This window comes from Eutrigla gurnardus, assembly GCF_963514095.1.
Source record: "Eutrigla gurnardus genome assembly, chromosome: 20".
NCBI lineage: Eukaryota > Metazoa > Chordata > Actinopteri > Perciformes > Triglidae > Eutrigla > Eutrigla gurnardus.
The window spans coordinates 5,948,698-5,968,599 of NC_139931.1; the positions used below are offsets into that span (position 1 = coordinate 5,948,698).

The 19,902-nt window shown below is 40.6% G+C and overlaps 1 protein-coding gene across 1 annotated transcript in view; it reads left to right on the forward strand.

The window, feature by feature from the left end:
* The first annotated feature begins 11,959 nt into the window (after nt 1–11,959).
* LOC311030586 (uncharacterized protein) overlaps nt 11,960–19,902 on the forward strand; it is a 331,387-nt gene continuing 323,444 nt past the window's right edge. Inside the window, exons 1-2 of the mRNA XM_084036431.1 lie at nt 11,960–12,047; nt 12,183–12,501. Coding sequence (XP_083892557.1) covers nt 12,002–12,047; nt 12,183–12,501 — 365 coding nt within the window. The 5' untranslated portion in view covers nt 11,960–12,001. The remainder of the gene's footprint in view (nt 12,048–12,182; nt 12,502–19,902) is intronic.

Sequence of the window (19,902 nt, forward strand, 5' to 3'; positions counted from 1 at the left end):
ACAGTCGCTGAATGATGGAGATCATGTTGATTTGTGTTTCCACAGGTGTGAACAGTATTGATCTCATCCAGCCAGACTCGATGGTGGTGCAGCCTGGACAGTCTTTGACCATCACCTGTCAGGTCTCTGGTTATTCTTTGACTGATAACAGCTATGCAACAGGTTGGATCAGACAGAGTGAAGGAAAACCGATGGACTGGATTAACCATCGGTGGGGTGGAGGTGGCTTCACTCAAAATAATGCTCTGAAGAACAAGTTCCTTTACCACACACACACTTCTACCAGCTCGGTGACATTAACGGGACAGAATGTGCAGCCTGAGGACACCGCTGTGTATTACTGTGTCCGTCAGCCCCACAGTGATACAAACCACCAACAGACCTGCACAAATACTCAGCAACCATGTGACTCAGCCCCACACACACATTGTAAAAGTACATTTTTAAAAATAAGAAATGATCGAACCGCGTATGCGTGGAAAGTTACTTATGGCCTTCTCAGACGGAACACAGCCATCCTCAAACTGGGCCTTCAGTTTGATCTCAACTACGCACACACAACTAAACTAAACACAGTTGTGATGCCATCACGGGGACAAAATGTGTCCAGAAACCTATGAAAACCTGGCAAAATAATCAAAACACACAAAAACAATTCTCACTGGAAGAATTTGAGGTTTTGTATTTGAACATTTGTATTTAGATTTTTAGAGAAGAAGAGGAATAATTCCGGTTTCATGCAAATATTTAGGCAATTAGCCAAACAATTGCCAAAACCAAATATTATAAAATATAGAAAATTTGTATCAAAAGTATGTACATTTGAAAAATGAAACTGTCATCTGCTTATTCAAGATTTCAAGGCAAGAATTCAACCGAAAAAAATGAAATCCACTTAAACAAGAAGCATCCTACTGTATTTTACAATACAAATAGTTGCCAGGTATTTGGTAATTTTCCATTGTCGCTGCACTTCGAAAACTCAAATATTATTTAATTACACATCTGCTTTCCATGTTCTCTTTTTAAACCTGAAGAGGGCGGTCCATGCAAAATCTTCCTTCCTTATAATAACGCCATGAACAGCTCACATATCACTCACAACAGAACAACTGGGCCCCTTGATAATCTAACAAACATTCAGATCAAAACACTGGATTGCAGTGTTTATTAAGCAATGGAAAATATGATATCTTGGAGTTTATTTTTTATAGTAACTATTCATGGTAAGGATAATTTCTGCTTTAAAACTCAAAGACAATCTTTTCTTTCTTACCTGTGATAAGCGTGTTGGATGAATCTATTTGTACTTGCAGGAGTTTGGAGTGAGATCAAACTGGACCAGTCTCCCTCTGAGGTGAAAAGACCTGCAGAGACAGTGAAGATGTCATGTGTCATATCTGGTTACAGCATGACAAGCAACTATATTCACTGGATACGACAGAGGCCAGGAAAAGGTCTGGAGTGGATTGGGAGGATGAACACAGGCTCAAACTCTGCAAGCTATGGCAGCTCCTTTCAAAACCGTTTCATCATGACTGAAGATGTTCCCAGCAGCACCCAGTACCTCCAGGTCAATAGCCTGACAGCAGAGGATTCTGCTGTTTACTACTGTGCTCGTGATAGCACAGTGACTGAACACAGTGGAGCAGCTGCACAAAAACCTTCACTGACAACAAACAGCAAAGTGACATTAATGACATCCAGGTTTCCATCTACAAAGCCCTTTAAACCATAGAAATGTAAAGTAGACATATCAACTTGTGGCCACACGTTTGTTCTCTCTTCCCTCACAGTTATAGACAGTGTTCTTTCCATTATCAAAGCATGATTTAACATTACATTACCCATGTCACACTCACAAGAACACACCATGAAATATAAGAAATCTTTTTGAAAAGAAAAGGCTGGATCAGAGCTGGACTAGAGAGATGAACTATCCATGATCTAAAATAAAGCTATTTAAAATGTTGGTGGTTATTAAAACGTGAGATGACAGTAAACCAATTTACAAAAATTAGCTAATCTGCAGCCATATATGCTTACAGGGGGCAATGAGACAGCAAAATTAATATTCTTTAACTAAATATTGTTGGTAAATGTGTCAGACTTCTAAACTAAAACTAAAATGTTGATGTTTTATTCAAAAAAATGCCAGAAATGTGGTTGTGGTGTTGTACATTTTGTGCAAGTCGAAGTACAACATGATTTACTTCCAACTTTATATCAGTTGGAGGACTTGGAGGCATGATGCCAGAACACAGATTCACCAGTTTCACCAAACAATACACTGAAAGCCAGGTGCATTCTGGTTCTCTGCTCACTGTGAGGAGGAGTCAATGCAAAACTCAGAGATCCTCCACCTGTACTTATCCGACAGCACAGAGGAGGCCAGAGAACGGTGAACACAGCGTAACATGATGGACTGTAGGACAGGACTGCTGATTTTAGCTATCTGCTTGGCAGGTGAACATTGTCACTATTATTCTCTCGATGACAATTTAGTTAGAAAAATATCTCACATTACGAGTTTTGACTTTGTGTGGCTCTGTTGTGATTTAACTGCTTTTGTCTCAAGGTGTTTCCAGTCAGACTCTGACTGAGTCTGAACCGGTGGTGAAGCGACCTGGAGAATCCCACAAACTGACCTGTACATATGCAGGGATATCAGATAGCGATGCTGCAATTAGCTGGGTAAGACAAGCTGAAGGAAAAGGACTGGAGTGGATTTCCTTCATTTCTGCTCCGGGTGGAAGCACCAAAACGTATTCCACCTCAGTCAAGGATCGCTTCACCATCTCCAGAGACAACGACGTGGACCAGGTGTATCTGCAGATGAACAGTCTGAGGACTGAAGACTCTGCTGTTTATTTTTGTGCCCGAGCATCACAGTGATACAGGAAGCCACGAAGCTGTACAAAAACCCCTGCAGATGTCACTGGTAGAGTTATTTAAAAAAAATAAACAACATTGGAGTAATTTCTCATTTAAACACCCATAAGCCACGTCATGCTCTATTAATCACAGGTAAAAAAAAAAAAAAATATCTGTGTGAATGTGTACCCAATACATATGCGTGGAAAGTTACTTATGGCCTTCTCAGACGGAACACAGCCATCCTCAAACTGGGCCTTCAGTTTGATCTCAACTACGCACACACAACTAAACTAAACACAGTTGTGATGCCATCACGGGGACAAAATGTGTCCAGAAACCTATGAAAACCTGGCAAAATAATCAAAACACACAAAAAAAATTCTCACTGGAAGAATTTGAGGTTTTGTATTTGAACATTTGTATTTAGATTTTTAGAGAAGAAGAGGAATAATTCCGGTTTCATGCAAAGATTTAGGCAATTAGCCAAACATTTGCCAAAACCAAATATTATAAAATATAGAAAATTTGTATCAAAAGTATGTACATTTGAAAAATAAAACTGTCATCTGCTTATTCAAGATTTCAAGGCAAGAATTCAACCACATTTTTTTTTTTACAATCCAAATAGTCGCCAGGTATTTGGTAATTTTCCATTGTCGCTGCACTTCGAAAACTCAAATAATATTTAATTACATCTGCTTTCCATGTTCTCTTTTTAAACCTGAAGATGGCGGTCCATGCAAAATCTTCCTTCCTTATAATAACGCCATGAACAGCTCACATATCACTCACAACAGAACAACTGGGCCCCTTGATAATCTAACAAACATTCAAATCAAAACACTGGATTGCAGTGTTTATTACAACAAGTCCTCCAACTCATACGACCACAGTTGTCGTTGGTCCATGCACTAGAATACGACCTCTGGGAGCGTATTGCGGAGATTCTTCCGCAACGATAGTAGTGGTTAAGGTTAGGGTTAGGTCGACGTGTGGAGGCGGTCTCTGCCGATGATGCACGCGCGGGGGGGGGGGGGGGGGGTAGCGCGGGGGGCGCGCGGGGGGGGGGTAGGTTTAGGGGGGGGGGGGGGGGGGGGGTAGCGCGGGGGGCGCGCGGGGGCGCGCGCGGGGGGGTGATTGACGGGGGGCGCGCGGGGGGGGGGTAGCGCGGGGGGCGCGCGGGGGGGCGCGCGGGGGCGCGCGGGGGGGGGATGGGGGTGGGGGGGGGTAGGGGGGGGGTGGGGAGGGGGTGGGGGGAAGATGTCGTGGAATCGGGGTAGGTTTAGGTCGACGTGTGGGGGGGGGGCGATCGTCTGAGACACCGGAGTGTCGATATTTACTTGACCGCTAGAAGCGCGCTATTTTGAAACGTAACATATGGTCGTAATTCGGTGCTTGACACACGACCTATGTGGTCGTTTTCTCGAGGAGGACAGTCTGGTTTATTAAGCAATGGAAAATATGATATCTTGGAGTTTATTTTTTAAAGTAACTATTCATGGTAAGGATAATTTCTGCTTTAAAACTCAAAGACAATCTTTTCTATCTTACCTGTGATAAGCGTGTTGGATGAATCTATTTGTATTTGCAGGAGTTTGGAGTGAGATCAAACTGGACCAGTCTCCCTCTGAGGTGAAAAGACCTGCAGAGACAGTGAAGATGTCATGTGTCATATCTGGTTACAGCATGACAAGCTACAATATTCACTGGATACGACAGAGGCCAGGGAAAGCTCTGGAGTGGATTGGGAGGATGGACACAGGCTCAAACTCTGCAATATATGGCAGCTCCTTTCAAAACCGTTTCACCATGACTGAAGATGTGCCCAGCAGCACCCAGTACCTCCAGGTCAATAGCCCGACAGCAGAGGATTCTGCTGTTTACTACTGTGCTCGTTATAGCACAGTGACTGAACACAGTGGAGCAGCTGCACAAAAACCTTCACTGACAACAAACAGCAAAGTGATCTTAATCACAGAGAAAGCTAACGACAGGGCCTGAAAATCTGATTGTGGGTGACTTTTCTGTAAAAGATATGAAAAGCAGTAATAACATCAAAGTACTCTGCTTTCCGAAGGATACGGTGTCTGATTTGGAAAAAAGAATCCTGGAAATTGTGGCTGCACACCCAACTGTGAAAAATATCATTCTGCACATTGGATTTAATGACATTGAAAAACAACAATCAACAGAGTTGAGAGAGGACTTCAAAAAACTCTTTGAAACAGTCAGCTCTGTGAATGCTGAGGTTTTCATCAGTGGCCCTCTGCCCCCGACCGGGAGAGGAGCGGAGACATTCAGTAGACTGTTCTGGCTCAACAAATGGCTCTCAACTGCATCTCTTGCTCGCCCAATGCATTTTATTGACAATTTCCGCTTTTTCTGGGACCGCAGGCATCTTTTTAAGACAAACGGACTTTGCCTAAATAAGCTAGGGGCAAAGCTATTCATCACCAACATGTCACACTGCCTGCGTCATACATCTGTCGCCAAGGACAAGAGACGAGAGGAACCAACAAAGAGGGAAGACGAAACACAGATTATCAGAAACGTCGAAGGAGGACTGAATGTGGATCCCTCCCCCACCCCCCCCCCCCCCAAATCTCCATCCAGGTCTTCATCATTCTCCCTCCCTCCAATAAACCTTTCTCTCCCCTCCTCCCCCTTGGAGTTCCAAGAGCTACCCCCACCTACCCCCCGCCCTTCTCAGATTATCAACAACGTCGAAGGAGGACTGAATGTGGATCCCTCCCCCACCCCTCCCAAATCCCAATCCAGGTCTTCGTCATTCTCCCTCCCTCCAATAAACCTTTCTCTCCCCTCCTCCCCCTTGGAATTCCAGGAGCTACCCCCACCTACCCCCCGCCCTACTCAGACCCCCTCTCCCAAGGCTGCAACTAAGTCACCAAAACCCAAGACCCCCTCTTCCAAGGCTGCAACGAAGTCACCAAAATCCAAGACCCCCTCTTCCAAAGCTGCAACTAAGTAACTAAAACCCAAGACCCCCTCTTCCAAAGCTGCAACTAAATCACTAAAATCCAAGACCCCCTCCTCCAAAACTCTTCCCTTATGGCCACCTCTTCCCTTTTGGCCACCCCCTCCCCACCCTGACAGCAGCCCTGAATATTACTGAGACAGAAAAGGGTTCAGCAGTAGACCGCATTATCAGCTGGACCCAAGGTCGCCTACATAAAAACATGGCACCTTCTGCATTCCTGTTGTGACTACTAAGAGAGTAAACATTGGGAAACTTGAACACACTGCTAACCTAAACAATCTCATTCCTGTTCTCTCAAAATCAAAGTCCACCTCAAAGCCTGTCAATAACACCATCAGGATGGGTCTGCTAAATGTTAGGTCTCTTAATAACAAATCATTTTTAGTCAATGATTTTATTACCACTTCTAAACTTGATTTTATGTTTTTAACTGAAACATGGCTAGAACAAAATAACAGTGCAAGCATTCTGATCGAGACAGCACCCCCCAACTATAATTTTATTGATGTTTGTAGATCTGGGAAAAGAGGTGGAGGGGTTGCTGCTATATTTAAAAATACATTTCAGGGGAAACAGATGTCACTTGGTGTTTTTCCATCATTCAATATCTTTGTGCTGTGTTGAAATGCTCTCCCAGAGTTCTCCTGTTAATTATTTACAGGCCACCTAAATATTCGTCAAATTTTTTCGATGATTTTACTGAATTATTGTCTAGCATCTCCACTGATTTTGACTGCCTAGTTATAACTGGTGACTTTAATTTTCATATTGATGATTTGAATGACAAGGGTGCAAAAGAACTTTTTAATATTCTAGACACATTTGACCTTTCTCAACATGTGAAAGAGGCTACTCATTGTAAGGGACACACCCTGGACCTGATTATCACAAAAGGTCTCCATGTTTCTGATGTTTTTGTGACTGATCCTTCATTGTCTGATCACTTCTGTGTTTTCTTTAATATTTCTTTCATTCCTGACACACAAACAGAATCAAATAAGGTCAAAAAGCGGTACATCAATGAACATGCCAATGTACTCTTTAAAAATGCCATCTCCTCGTTACCACCTCTAAACCCATGTCATGCTGATGATCTTGTAAACATCTTTAATTCCAAAATTCTGAATGTCATAGATGTCATTGCACCTGCTACGGTTAAAACATTTCTGGTAAGCAAAAGGCACCCTGGAGAAAAGCTGCTGTTGTGACAGCCCAGAGAAGAGAGTGCAGGAAGGCTGAACGAATCTGGCGGAGTACTAAACTTCATATTCACCATGACATCTATAAAGAGAGCCTTCGGGCCTACAATTTAGTCTTAAAAAGTGCGAGAGAAACATACTTCTCCAATATCATAAACAACAACACTAATAAGGCGAAAACCCTATTTGCAACTGTTGACAGACTGACCAACCCCCCAACACAAATACCAGCTAAACTCCACTCCACACAGAAATGCAATGAGTTTGCATTCTTTTATACTAATAAAATTGAAGGCATCAGACGCGCCATCAATATCTCAAACAAAAAAGTTGGATCACCACCCTGTTCAGGCAAAAGTAACACAGCAATGATGGCAAGCTTTAATGCCATAGACTCTAAAACTCTAGTGGAAACGGTGACAAATCTAAAATCATCCACCTGCTGCCTTGATGCTTTACCTACCAACTTTTTTAAGAATGTTTTTGACCGCCTATCAATAGACGTATTGCAAATAGTTAATAACTCCATTCAATCAGGCAATTTCCCAAAGGCCTTCAAAACTGCAGTCATTAAACCTCTTCTAAAAAAGCGGAGCCTAGATGCCTCTATTATCAACAACTACAGACCAATTTCAAATCTACCCTTCATAAGTAAAATAATTGAGAAAGTTGTCCTCCAACAACTAAATCACTTCCTGGCTTCAACTGGCTGCCACAACAACTTCCAGTCAGGATTTCGACCTTTTCATAGCACCGAGACGGCCCTTATTAAAGTTGTAAATGACATCCGTCTTAACACAGACTCTGGCAAAACTTCAATATTAATGCTATTAGACCTCAGTGCTGCATTTGACACTGTCGACCACTCAATACTCTTGGACAGGTTGGAAAACTGGGTGGGGCTCTCAGGCACAGTCTTAAGCTGGTTCAAGTCATATCTACAAGATAGGAACTATTTTGTTTCCATTGGCGACTTTGTATCAGAACCTACCAATGTAACGTGTGGAGTCCCCCAAGGTTCAATCTTGGGGCCGACTTTATTCAACATCTACATGCTCCCACTAGGACAAATCATGCAAAATAATAACATTGACCACCATTGCTATGCCGATGACACCCAAATCTATGTAGCACTATCACCAAACGACTATCGCCCCATAGATCTTCTGTGCCAGTGCATTGAGCAAGTCAAAGACTGGATGTGCCAAAACTTCCTACAACTAAATGAGGATAAAACTGAGATAATTGTTTTTGGTGCTAAAAAAGAAAGGTTTAAAGTAATTCAACACCTTCACTCTCTGTCCCTGAAAACCTCAAACAAAGCCAGAAATCTTGGGGTTATTATGGATTCTGATTTACATTTCGACAGTCACGTTAAATCAGTAACAAAATCAGCCTACTATCACCTAAAAAATGTAGCAAGACTTAGAGGGCTCATGTCAGCTCAAGACTTAGAAAAACTTGTACATGCCTTTATTACTAGTAGGCTAGACTACTGTAATGGTCTCCTTGCAGGTCTTCCGAAAAAAACTGTCAGGCAGCTACAGCTTGTTCAGAACGATGCTGCTAGAGTTCTTACAAAGACCAAAAAATGTGAGCACATTACACCAATTCTTAAATCCTTACATTGGATCCCTGTATGTCAGAGGATTGATTTCAAAATCCTCCTGCTCACATATAAATCACTACATGGTCTAGGACCGAAGTATATCACTGATATGCTCCCACTACATAAGACTTCTAGACCACTAAGATCTTCTGAGACCAATCTGTTAGTGATTCCCAGAGTAAACAACAATCACGGGAGAGCATCATTTAGTCACTATGCAACAAATGGCTGGAATAAACTTCCTGAAGATGTTAGACTTGCCCCAACTCTGACCACTTTTAAAACTAGACTGAAAACTTTTATGTTCACCATAGCTTTCTGCTAAATCTTTTAATGTCTGCACTGTTTTTAATTATTGCAAATATGTTTTTATTCTCTTTTCTTTCTGTAATGCATTTTTTAATTTTTTTTATTATTTTATTTTAATTCTTCTATTTTTTTTTCTTTTTCTTCTCACTTTGTTTTATGATGTGAAGCACTTTGAGTCTGCCTTGTGTATGAAATGTGCTATACAAATAAAGTTGCCTTGCCTTGCCTTGCCTTTTCTCCAGAGATGTGGTGAGTTTCTCTTTGAGGATGAGTCAATGCAAATCTATACATGTGTGCTGCAAAGACACTTAATCACAGCAATATACACTGGAGACAATTGTCTTTTACAATGGTCAGACCCACAGTAGGGAGCAACTCAAACAAAGACTCAAACCAAGTCAAAACTTTGCTTTCTTCATTTCACATTCACAGAATAAACGTTCATTCAACCTCATCAATACACTCAGAGCAACACTAAATAAATAAAACTTCTTCATTCAGACTGGATTTATTACAGCTCCCCCATAGGAGTTGAAGCAGACATTAAATATTCTGTTGGTGTGAATAGTTTTGTCTAAATTGTCTGACTTGTGTGAGAAGTTATGTGAAGAAATAAAGGGATTCAGTCAAGAAACCCGATAGTGACACCTGGTCCTTGATAGATACCTGATCCAGCTTTTTGAGTCAGTATTGATTGGAATAAAAATAAACTGGAGGTTCGTACGATACATAAGATTCACTAAAGGACAAGTTCAGTGATAAACTTAGAATCCAACACAGTGACTCTAAACAGACAGAATGCAGGCTGAAGACACAGCGGTGTATTACTGTGCAACACACACAGTTAAAGTGACCAGAAGAATCTATTTTAACATTTGTTAAATTGTTTGATAATAGAGTCTCAGACTGTTGGTGTCTAAATGTGATTGTATTTATCTGTGTAACAAGGCATGTAAAGAATAAAACATTAATTGTCAGATATTATTTGAAATATTCACATTCTCTCCAAAACTATAAAACTATAAAACTATAAAACTGGGTAGTATTTTCTTTCATTTAGGAATAACATATTCAAAATAACACGGGGCTCCCCAAATGTCCTCTACATGCTCACCACTACTTAATATGGAAAACAATGAAATATCTTAACACATTGAAGTGGAAGACCCACAGATGTAACAATGTCACCAAGTTATCACATTAAAATAATAATAATAATAACAGGTTAAAAAGTCAAACAAATAAATTGTAAGCGATAAAATGTGTTTCTTTAAAACATACATAATAAAATATGGTCAATTAGGAGAAAGCCATAATCGGAAGAATGAGTTTTGAAGAGGGATTGAAAAGATGACACTGTTTAATTGCTCCTCTGATTCCAAAACTGAGGGACAAATACAGCAAAGCACAAGTTACCAGTTGAATCTGGTTGACTGTTTGTGAGGAGGAGTCGATGCAAACCTGGGATGTCTTCCACCTCTACTTATGTGACTGCAGAGAGGACAGAGGACAGTGGACACACTGTTGAACATGATGGACTACAGGACAGGACTGCTGCTTCTAACTGTCTGCTGGGCAGGTGAACATTGTCACTAGTCTTGATTTGACAGAGTTTCCTTTTGTGTCACTGACATATTTCACATGTTTTATGTTTGTTTTAGGTGTTGATGGTCAGACTCTGTCACAATCTGAACCAGTGGTCAAAAGACCTGGAGAATCTCACAGACTGACCTGTACAGCCTCTGGATTTTCACTCGGCAGCTATTATATGGCTTGGATCAGACAGGCTCCTGGAAAAGGACTGGAGTGGATTGCCTGGAGTCATCATGCTGGTGGCACCGATTACCACTCTCAGTCAGTTCAAGGCCGGTTTACCGTCTCCAGAAACAACAACATGCAGCAGCTGTATCTGCAGATGAACACTCTGAAGACGGAAGATTCTGCTGTTTATTATTGTGCTCGAGACTCACAGTGACTGGAGTTGGTGGAGCAGCTGTACAAAATCCTACAGCACTCATACTTATAGCTAGAATCTATGAGGAAGAATTTCTATTTGATGTTCTTGTTCTAAATATGAAAAGTGGCCATGACAACGATCATTTTTAACCAATAACAAGTACCATTAAACATAAATGATCACAAAGTAGCCAAGGAAAGCAAAAAATAAATAAAATATTCGATTAAATCATTGTCAAGGTACAGTATGCATAAAATAAATACAGATATCAGCCATAATATTAGTGTATTATATGTAGTATCAGGTTTCACTCTCCTCTCCTCCTCATCTGAACTGACTGACACTCAAACCCTGGACTGATCTAGTGTTAAACTCACACCCTGCTTCACCTTCTTCCTTTCTGACACTGTTCCTTTCTTTACAGCAGACTGGACACTTTTTTAAATTAAAGTATATGAGATTTACACTTGGATCAAGTGGATGTTTGTGCCAAATGTGAAGAAATTTCCTCCAGGCATTTCTGAGATATGAGAATGGGACGTATGGTCAGCCGACCTTAAGACATAATACCTACTGCCACAAAAATAACTCCTCTACCAAGTCTGGTCATTGGAAAAGACAACCAGTTTACACCTTCAATCGATTCACATGAAATGTAAAAATCAACTCAACAACATGCAAATGGAGGACACAGCTGTGTATTACTGTGTCCGTTACACCACAGTGATACAAACCACCAACAGACCTGCACAAATACTCAGCAACCATGTGGCTAAACTAAAAATATTATGATAAAAAACCACTACAAAAACAAAAGCTCCCGTCTTTATATATCATATTGTGTTCCACATGGATGGACGAGCAACAAGAATGAAATATATGACCAAATTACAAATGTTACAGCTAAATTAAACAACAGAGTGCCGGTTCAGGAGCCACTCCCTCCCCATGATATCCTCATGCAAATCTTCAGTCTGTGCAGGGTACTTCAGCCCTGCTGACTGCTTCTCTACTTTGTGTGGAGCATCAGAGGTCACATCTCCAGACTCAGGATGATAAGCTCACTCACTCTTCTGCTGGTTGCTCTCTCTCTGCACTGTGAGTTCTCCTGCCTCTTGATGTTTTATCTTCTTACAGACAACATCCACTGATGGTCAGTCAGTGATACCAGAAAACTCCCCAGATGACTGTCTCTCTCCCTTCTGTGGTTCCTCTCTCCTTTCATCCCATCAGGTTGCACAGGTCAGAGGATGGAGTCCATTCCGTCCGGCTCCGTAGTGACAACGCCTGGGGAGACTGTCAGTCTGTCCTGTCAGGGATCTGGCTTCACATTTAGCTGCTGTGTTATGGGCTGGATGAGACAACCTGTGGGAAAAGCACTGGAATGGATAGGGAACGGCTTTTCTGATGCCAGTAAAAATACGTATGCCAGCAGTGTGCAAGGGCGTGTTGAAATAAGGAGAGATGATAGCAACAGCATGGTGTATCTTACACTGTCCAACTTAAAACCAGAGGACTCTGCTGTGTATTACTGCGCCAAAGAAGCACACTGGTTAAAGGAAGCACAGAGGCTTTACAAAAACCTCAAACAATGTATTTTTAACAAGTACCTACAGGTGGCAGTAGACGATATGAAGTCAGATGACACAAAAAGAGAGAATATGACGGTGCATCGGCTGATGTTGTGCTTTGTGACTTCTTGTTTCTTGATGATACATTTAACATGTGCCTTTCTACAACAATACAGCAGGTGTTGAAAATATATTTGGATATTTTTGCGTGATATATTCAGGATATGAATGGCCCATTAAATGCTGCTGAGCAGAATAAATAAATGCATCAAATTTACAATGGAATAACTTGAAATGCAACTTGGAAATGCCAATTATAATAATAAGTATCTGAAAGAATTATACAAAACTCTTTTCTCCAGAGATGTGGTGAGTTTCTCTTTGAGGATGAGTCAATGCAAATCTCTACATGTGTGCTGCAAAGACACTTAATCACAGCAATATACACTGGAGACAATTGTCTTTTACAATGGTCAGACCCACAGTAGGGAGCAACTCAAACAAAAACTCAAGCCAAGTCAAAACTTTGCTTTCTTCGTTTCACATTCACAGAATAAACGTTCATTCAACCTCATCAATACACTCAGAGCAACACAGTCTAAATAAAACTGCTTCATTCAGACGGGATTTATTACAGCTCCCCCATAGGAGTTGAGGCAGACATTAAATATTCTGTTGATGTGAATAGTTTTGTCTAAATTGTCTGACTTGTGTGAGAAGTTATGTGAAGAAATAAAGGGATTCAGTCAAGAAAACCGATAGTGACAGCTGGTCCTTGATAGAAACCCGATCCAGCTTTTTGAGTCATTATTGATTGGAATAAAATAAACTGGAGGTTCGTACGATACATAAGATTCACTAAAGGACAAGTTCAGTGATAAACTTAGAATCCTCCAGCAACACAGTGACTCTAAACAGACAGAATGCAGGCTGAAGACACAGCGGTGTATTACTGTGCAACACACACAGTTAAAGTGACCAGAAGAATCTATTTTAACATTTGTTAAATTGTTTGATAATAGAGTCTCAGACTGTTGGTGTCTCAATGTGATTGTATTTATCTGTGTAACAAGGCTTGTAAAGAATAAAATATTAATTGTAAGATATTATTTGAAATATTCACATTCTCTCCAAAACTATAAAACTGGGTAGTATTTTCTTTCATTTAGGGAAAACATATTCAAGTGATCAAAATAACACGGGGCTCCCCAAATGTCCTCTACATGCTCACCACTACTTAACATGGAAAACAATTAAATATCTTAACACATTGAAGTGGAAGACACACAGATGTAACAATGTCACCAAGTTATCACATTAAAATAATAATAATAACAGGTTAAAAAGTCAAACAAATAAATTGTAAGCAATAGAATTTGTTTCTTTAAAACACACATAATAAAATATGGTCAATTAGGAGAAAGCCATAATCTGAAAAATGAGTTTTGAAGAGAGATTGAAAAGATGACACTGTTTAATTGCTCCTCTGATTCCAAAACTGAGGGACAAATACAGCAAAGCACAAGTTACCAGTTGAATCTGGTTGACTGTTTGTGAGGAGGAGTCGATGCAAACCTGGGATGTCTTCCACCTCTACTTATGTGACTGCAGAGAGGACAGAGGACAGTGGACACACAGTTCAACATGATGGACTACAGGACAGGACTGCTGCTTCTAACTGTCTGCTGGGCAGGTGAACATTGTCACTAGTCTTGATTTGACAAAGTTTCCTTTTGTGTCACTGACATATTTCACATGTTTTATGTTTGTTTTAGGTGTTGATGGTCAGACTCTGACACAATCTGAACCAGTGGTCAAAAGACCTGGAGAATCTCACAGACTGACCTGTACAGCCTCTGGGTTTGACTTTAGTGGCTACAGAATGGTTTGGGTCAGACAGGCTCCTGGAAAAGGACTGGAGTGGATTGCATATATCTACACGGATAGTAGCTACATCTACTACTCTCAGTCAGTTCAAGGCCGGTTTACCGTCTCCAGAAACAACAACATGCAGCAGCTGTATCTGCAGATGAACACTCTGAAGACGGAAGATTCTGCTGTTTATTATTGTGCTCGAGACTCACAGTGACTGGAGTTGGTGGAGCAGCTGTACAAAATCCTACAGCACTCATTCTTACTGGGCTGATAGACTTAAAGTATTTTCATTCACATTATTTACTTTATTCTTGATGTATATTTAGTTTTTACGTATTATACATTTTTTTTTACATATCATAAATTAGTCCCTGCAATATAAACATTCCTGAAAAAATATTATTAATAAATATTGTTAAAAAACATTAAATATAATTACAAGATTACATGTTCATAAAAGGGCTAAAGACTGCTCACCAAAGTCGTTGCTGAAATTAAACTTCATACTTTAATACTGAAATTCAAAATGATAAAACACAAACATTTGAGTACCACTGATGTATGACTGGCTTCAGAGATACATTTTTTACGAGAAAATAAGATACTGACAAAATAATAATAATCATATTGCTTGATAAAACAAACCAACTGAAAACAACAAGTTTCAGTTCCTGAGCATCTGTGCACATCTGCAATCAATGAAACCATCAAAAATATTTCATGCAAAGCTGCAAACCAGAAAGCACTTGAATGGATGGGGGCTATTTACTTTGATGCAAGGAAAACAATTTATGCAAATAGTGTACAGGGGCCTGTACAAATCATCAGAGATAATAAAAACAAGATGGCGTATCTGAGAGTGTCCAACATAAAACCAGAAGAATCTGCTGTGTATTACTGTGCTAGATACACACACTGTGTATTACAAGCAGAGGGTCTCACAAAAACAACTTACTTTTCCAATCACCAACAGCAAAATATATTACATATTATGACAAACCAGTATGTCATCATACCTACAGTTACAGCGAAAAGTCCCTAATGCAACAGAAGAGGTTGTGGTTTGTGACTTCCTCTTTTTTATGTTTTTCTGCCAACACGTGCTTTTCTACAACAATGTACGCTGCTGGTTAATACTATTCCCACATGTTATTTTGTAAGGCAGGTGTAAATCATTTTACGTTACGTTATATTTAAACTATAGTAAAATTAGAAATTGTAGTAAAATAAAATTGATGATTGAAAGGACAAATTCCTCATAAAAAACAATGCATGGACTAAAAAAAGTCATCCCACTAAATCAAAGAGTAGAAAGACAAAAACAATTGATTTGTATCACTTCTTGCATGAGGCCAATCATAGGATAAAGAACGTGCACTAGAAAGAACCAATGTGATTCGATTTTTATTGACATTAAAAGTGCTGATGATGGTATATTTGTCCAAATCAAACCCTCCTTCCGACACTGAAAAAAGCTCCAGATGTTAATTACACAACGTCGTTTTTTGCTAAATGGCCTAAGAAGATGATTTCAGACTCCAAGCAGCTCCACACCAAACCACAGCAGCTCATCTGAAGACACTGAGGTGTCTGCTACTACTAATAAGTTCCTCAGCTCCACGCCCACTTTCACATGTCATAGGTTTGATTCCATGCAAACTCAGTAGTCTTTCTTGCAACGCAGTTATAAAAACTTCCAATGGGATGGTCAGTGGAGGTTATAGAGCATCAGAATCTCAAATTCTCTTCACTTTCAACAGAAACCATGTTCTCTGTCGCTCTGCTGCTGCTGTTTGCAGCTGGATGTGAGTCTCCCTGGATTTGTCAAAGTCAGTCTTTCTTCTGTTACAGTAGAACTTGATCTTGAACTTGATCTTGAACTTTTTTACAGGTGTGAAGTGTGAACAGCTGACACAGCCAGCCTCTGTGACTGTGCAGCCAGGTCAACGTCTGACCATCACCTGTCAGGTGTCTTATTCTCTTAGCAGCTACTACACACACTGGATCAGACAGCCTGCAGGGAAAGGACTGGAGTGGATGAGTAGAGACTCAAATGTCAAAGATTCACTGAAGAACAAGTTCAGTGTCAACTTAGACTCTTCCAGCAGCACAGTGACTCTAAACGGGCAGAATATGCAGCCTGAAGACACTGCTGTGTATTACTGTGCCAGAGACCCACAATGACACAAACCATCAGTAGAGCTGAACAAAAACCCCTCAGTGCCTGAACTCTTGTAACATGAAGCCACCAGAGGAGGAGCCCTCGGACCACTAACCACTTCTACCAGCTCACTGTCAAAGTAAAGAAGGAAACAGTCTTTTAATTTAATTTAATTATTCAAGCTTGTGATCCAACTAGAGTATAAATGAATCCTCATAAAGTCTCATTTATCTTACATGAAATAATTAGTTTAAATTCTAACAGCAACTGAATCTGTAGTGTTTAGCCAACTTCATGATGATTCACTTCTTTTATGTAACATTTATGTTGGCAGCACGTCCTTGAGCCACATGAATGTTTCTATTGTTCTGATAATTCTAGACTCACTCTTCTTACAATTAATAGATAAGGCCTATTGTCACAATGCCTTGTCATTTTTAAAATGTGCTTTTATCACAGATTAAAGTTCTCTTTCAAGAACAGCTGAACATTTCATCTTCATTTTGATTCATTTAAATAACTTGTAGTCAGCTGATTTATTATCATCGGTATGTAAATCAGCCTCCTTGTGAGTTGCCTTATAAGGAAGTGAAGTGTGTGTGTTTGTTGTGTGTCAGAGACAGAAGAGCTCACATCAGTTCATCTCCAACATCATCATGTTCTCTGTCGCTCTGATGCTGCTGCTGGCAGCTGCAACCTGTGAGGAGCTTTTAGTGGATTCACACTATTAAACACATTAGAAACGCTGAACAGTCGGTGAATGATGGAGATCATGTTGATTTGTGTTTCCACAGGTGTGAACAGTATTGATCTCATCCAGCCAGACTCGATGGTGGTGCAGCCTGGACAGTCTTTGACCATCACCTGTCAGGTCTCTGGTTATTCTTTGACTGATAACAGCTATGCAACAGGTTGGATCAGACAGAGTGAAGGAAAACCGATGGACTGGATTAACCATAAGTGGGGAGGAGGAAACTTTTACCAAAATGAAGCTCTGAAGAACAAGTTCAGCTACAGCAGAGACACTTCTGCTCGAACAGTGACTCTGAAAGGAACGAATCTGCAGCCTGAGGACACAGCTGTGTATTACTGTGTCCGTTACACCACAGTGATACAAACCACCAACAGACCTGCACAAATACTCAGCAACCATGTGACTCAGCCCCACACACACACACGTTAACAATGAGACATACAAATAAATAAAGTAATCTGCAGTTACTCCCTGATAGAATCTCACTTTAACATGATAACAAAAACTCACTTTGGGGATATTGTCAAACTGACAGTCAAAGTCTTCATGTGATGCAAACTGCTTAATAATGAGCACAAAAAAACTTGAACAATGTGTTTCCTACTTTTCCTAACCTATTCCACAAATAATACTGAAATATGCTAGAGGGACCCGTGTACAGTAAACACTTATTTTTATTTTTCACACCAGGAAGTGATCCAAGTCAAATCTATTCCACACTGTGAGGAGGAGTCGATGCAAACCTGGGATGTCTTCCACCTCTACTTATGTGACTGCAGAGAGGACAGAGGACAGTGGACACACAGTTCAACATGATGGACTACAGGACAGGACTGCTGCTTCTAACTGTCTGCTGGGCAGGTGAACATTGTCACTAGTCTTGATTTGACAAAGTTTCCTTTTGTGTCACTGACATATTTCACATGTTTTATGTTTGTTTTAGGTGTTGATGGTCAGACTCTGACAGAATCTGAACCAGTGGTCAAAAGACCTGGAGAATCTCACAGACTGACCTGTACAGCCTCTGGGTTTACATTCAGCAGCTATTATATGGCTTGGATCAGACAGGCTCCTGGAAAAGGACTGGAGTGGATTACAACCATCACCTCGGATAGTAGCGGCATCTACTACCCTCAGTCAGTTCGAGGCCGGTTTACCGTCTCCAGAAACAACAACATGCAGCAGCTGTATCTGCAGATGAACACTCTGAAGACGGAAGATTCTGCTGTTTATTATTGTGCTCGAGACTCACAGTGACTGGAGTTGGTGGAGCAGCTGTACAAAATCCTACAGCACTCATTCTGACTGGGCTGATAGACCACAACAACCTCACATGTTCACTGTCTTTGCTTTGAGTATCAAGAAGACTGTATGTGGTCGTTTAAACATCGATTTCAGTATCAAGACACAAACCCCAAACTCAAGTTCTCTGACAAAGAGAGAGACAGTGAGACGTGAAGCAACACTGTACAAAAACTCAACATATGAATCTCAGTCAAACTTTGCTTTTTGCTTTAAACATTTACAGAATAAGCTTCAGTTCAACGTCATCAACAGTCAGAGAAACCTAGCCTCAATAAAACTGCTTCATTCAGACAGGTTTTATTGCAGCGTCCCCACATGTATGCATGCATAAGCACATTCTGTTGTGTAAATGTAAATCTATTTGTTTGACATGTCTGACTTGAGTTGGACCTTTTGTGATGAAAAATAATGAACTTTCAGATAATGATTTTAAATGCTTCCATGTGTCAATATAAATGTTCACAACACATTCCAAGCTTTGAGTACGTGTGACAGGACAGTTCATCCTTATTTTATAGCCTATCAGTGACGTTCTCCATGCAAAGTGAACTTCCTCACATTCTGCTATAAAGACTTGATATCATGCTGTCAGTTGCAGCAGAAGAAGAGACGTTGCCATCAGACCACCATTGATACCAACCATGTTCTTCGTAGCTCTGATACTGCTGCTGGCAGCTGGATCCTGTGAGTCTCACTGGGACACTGACAGTATGATCACAGCACACTGACTGCTCACTGTTATTACACTGATTCAATATTCAATATATGTTTCTCCACAGCTGTGAAGTGTGAACAGCTGACACAGCCAGCCTCTGTGACTGTGCAGCCAGGTCAACGTCTGACCATCACCTGTCAGGTGTCTTATTCTCTTGGCTACGAGACAGCTTGGATCAGACAGCCTGCAGGGAAAGGACTGGAGTGGATCGGACAGAAATCTACGGGAGCTTCTTACTATAAAGATTCACTGAAGAACAAGTTCAGTATCAGCTTAGACTCTTCCAGCAAAACGGTGACTCTAAACGGAGAGAATATGCAGCCTGAAGACACTGCTGTGTATTACTGTGCCAGAGAAGCACACTGGTTAAAGGAAGCACAGAGGCTTTACAAAAACCTCAAACAATGTATTTTTAACAAGTACCTACAGGTGGCAGTAGACGATATGAAGTCAGATGACACAAAGAGAGAGAATATGACGGTGCATCGGCTGATGTTGTGGTTTGTGACTTCTTGTTTCTTGATGATACATTTAACATGTGCCTTTCTACAACAATACAGCAGGTGTTGAAA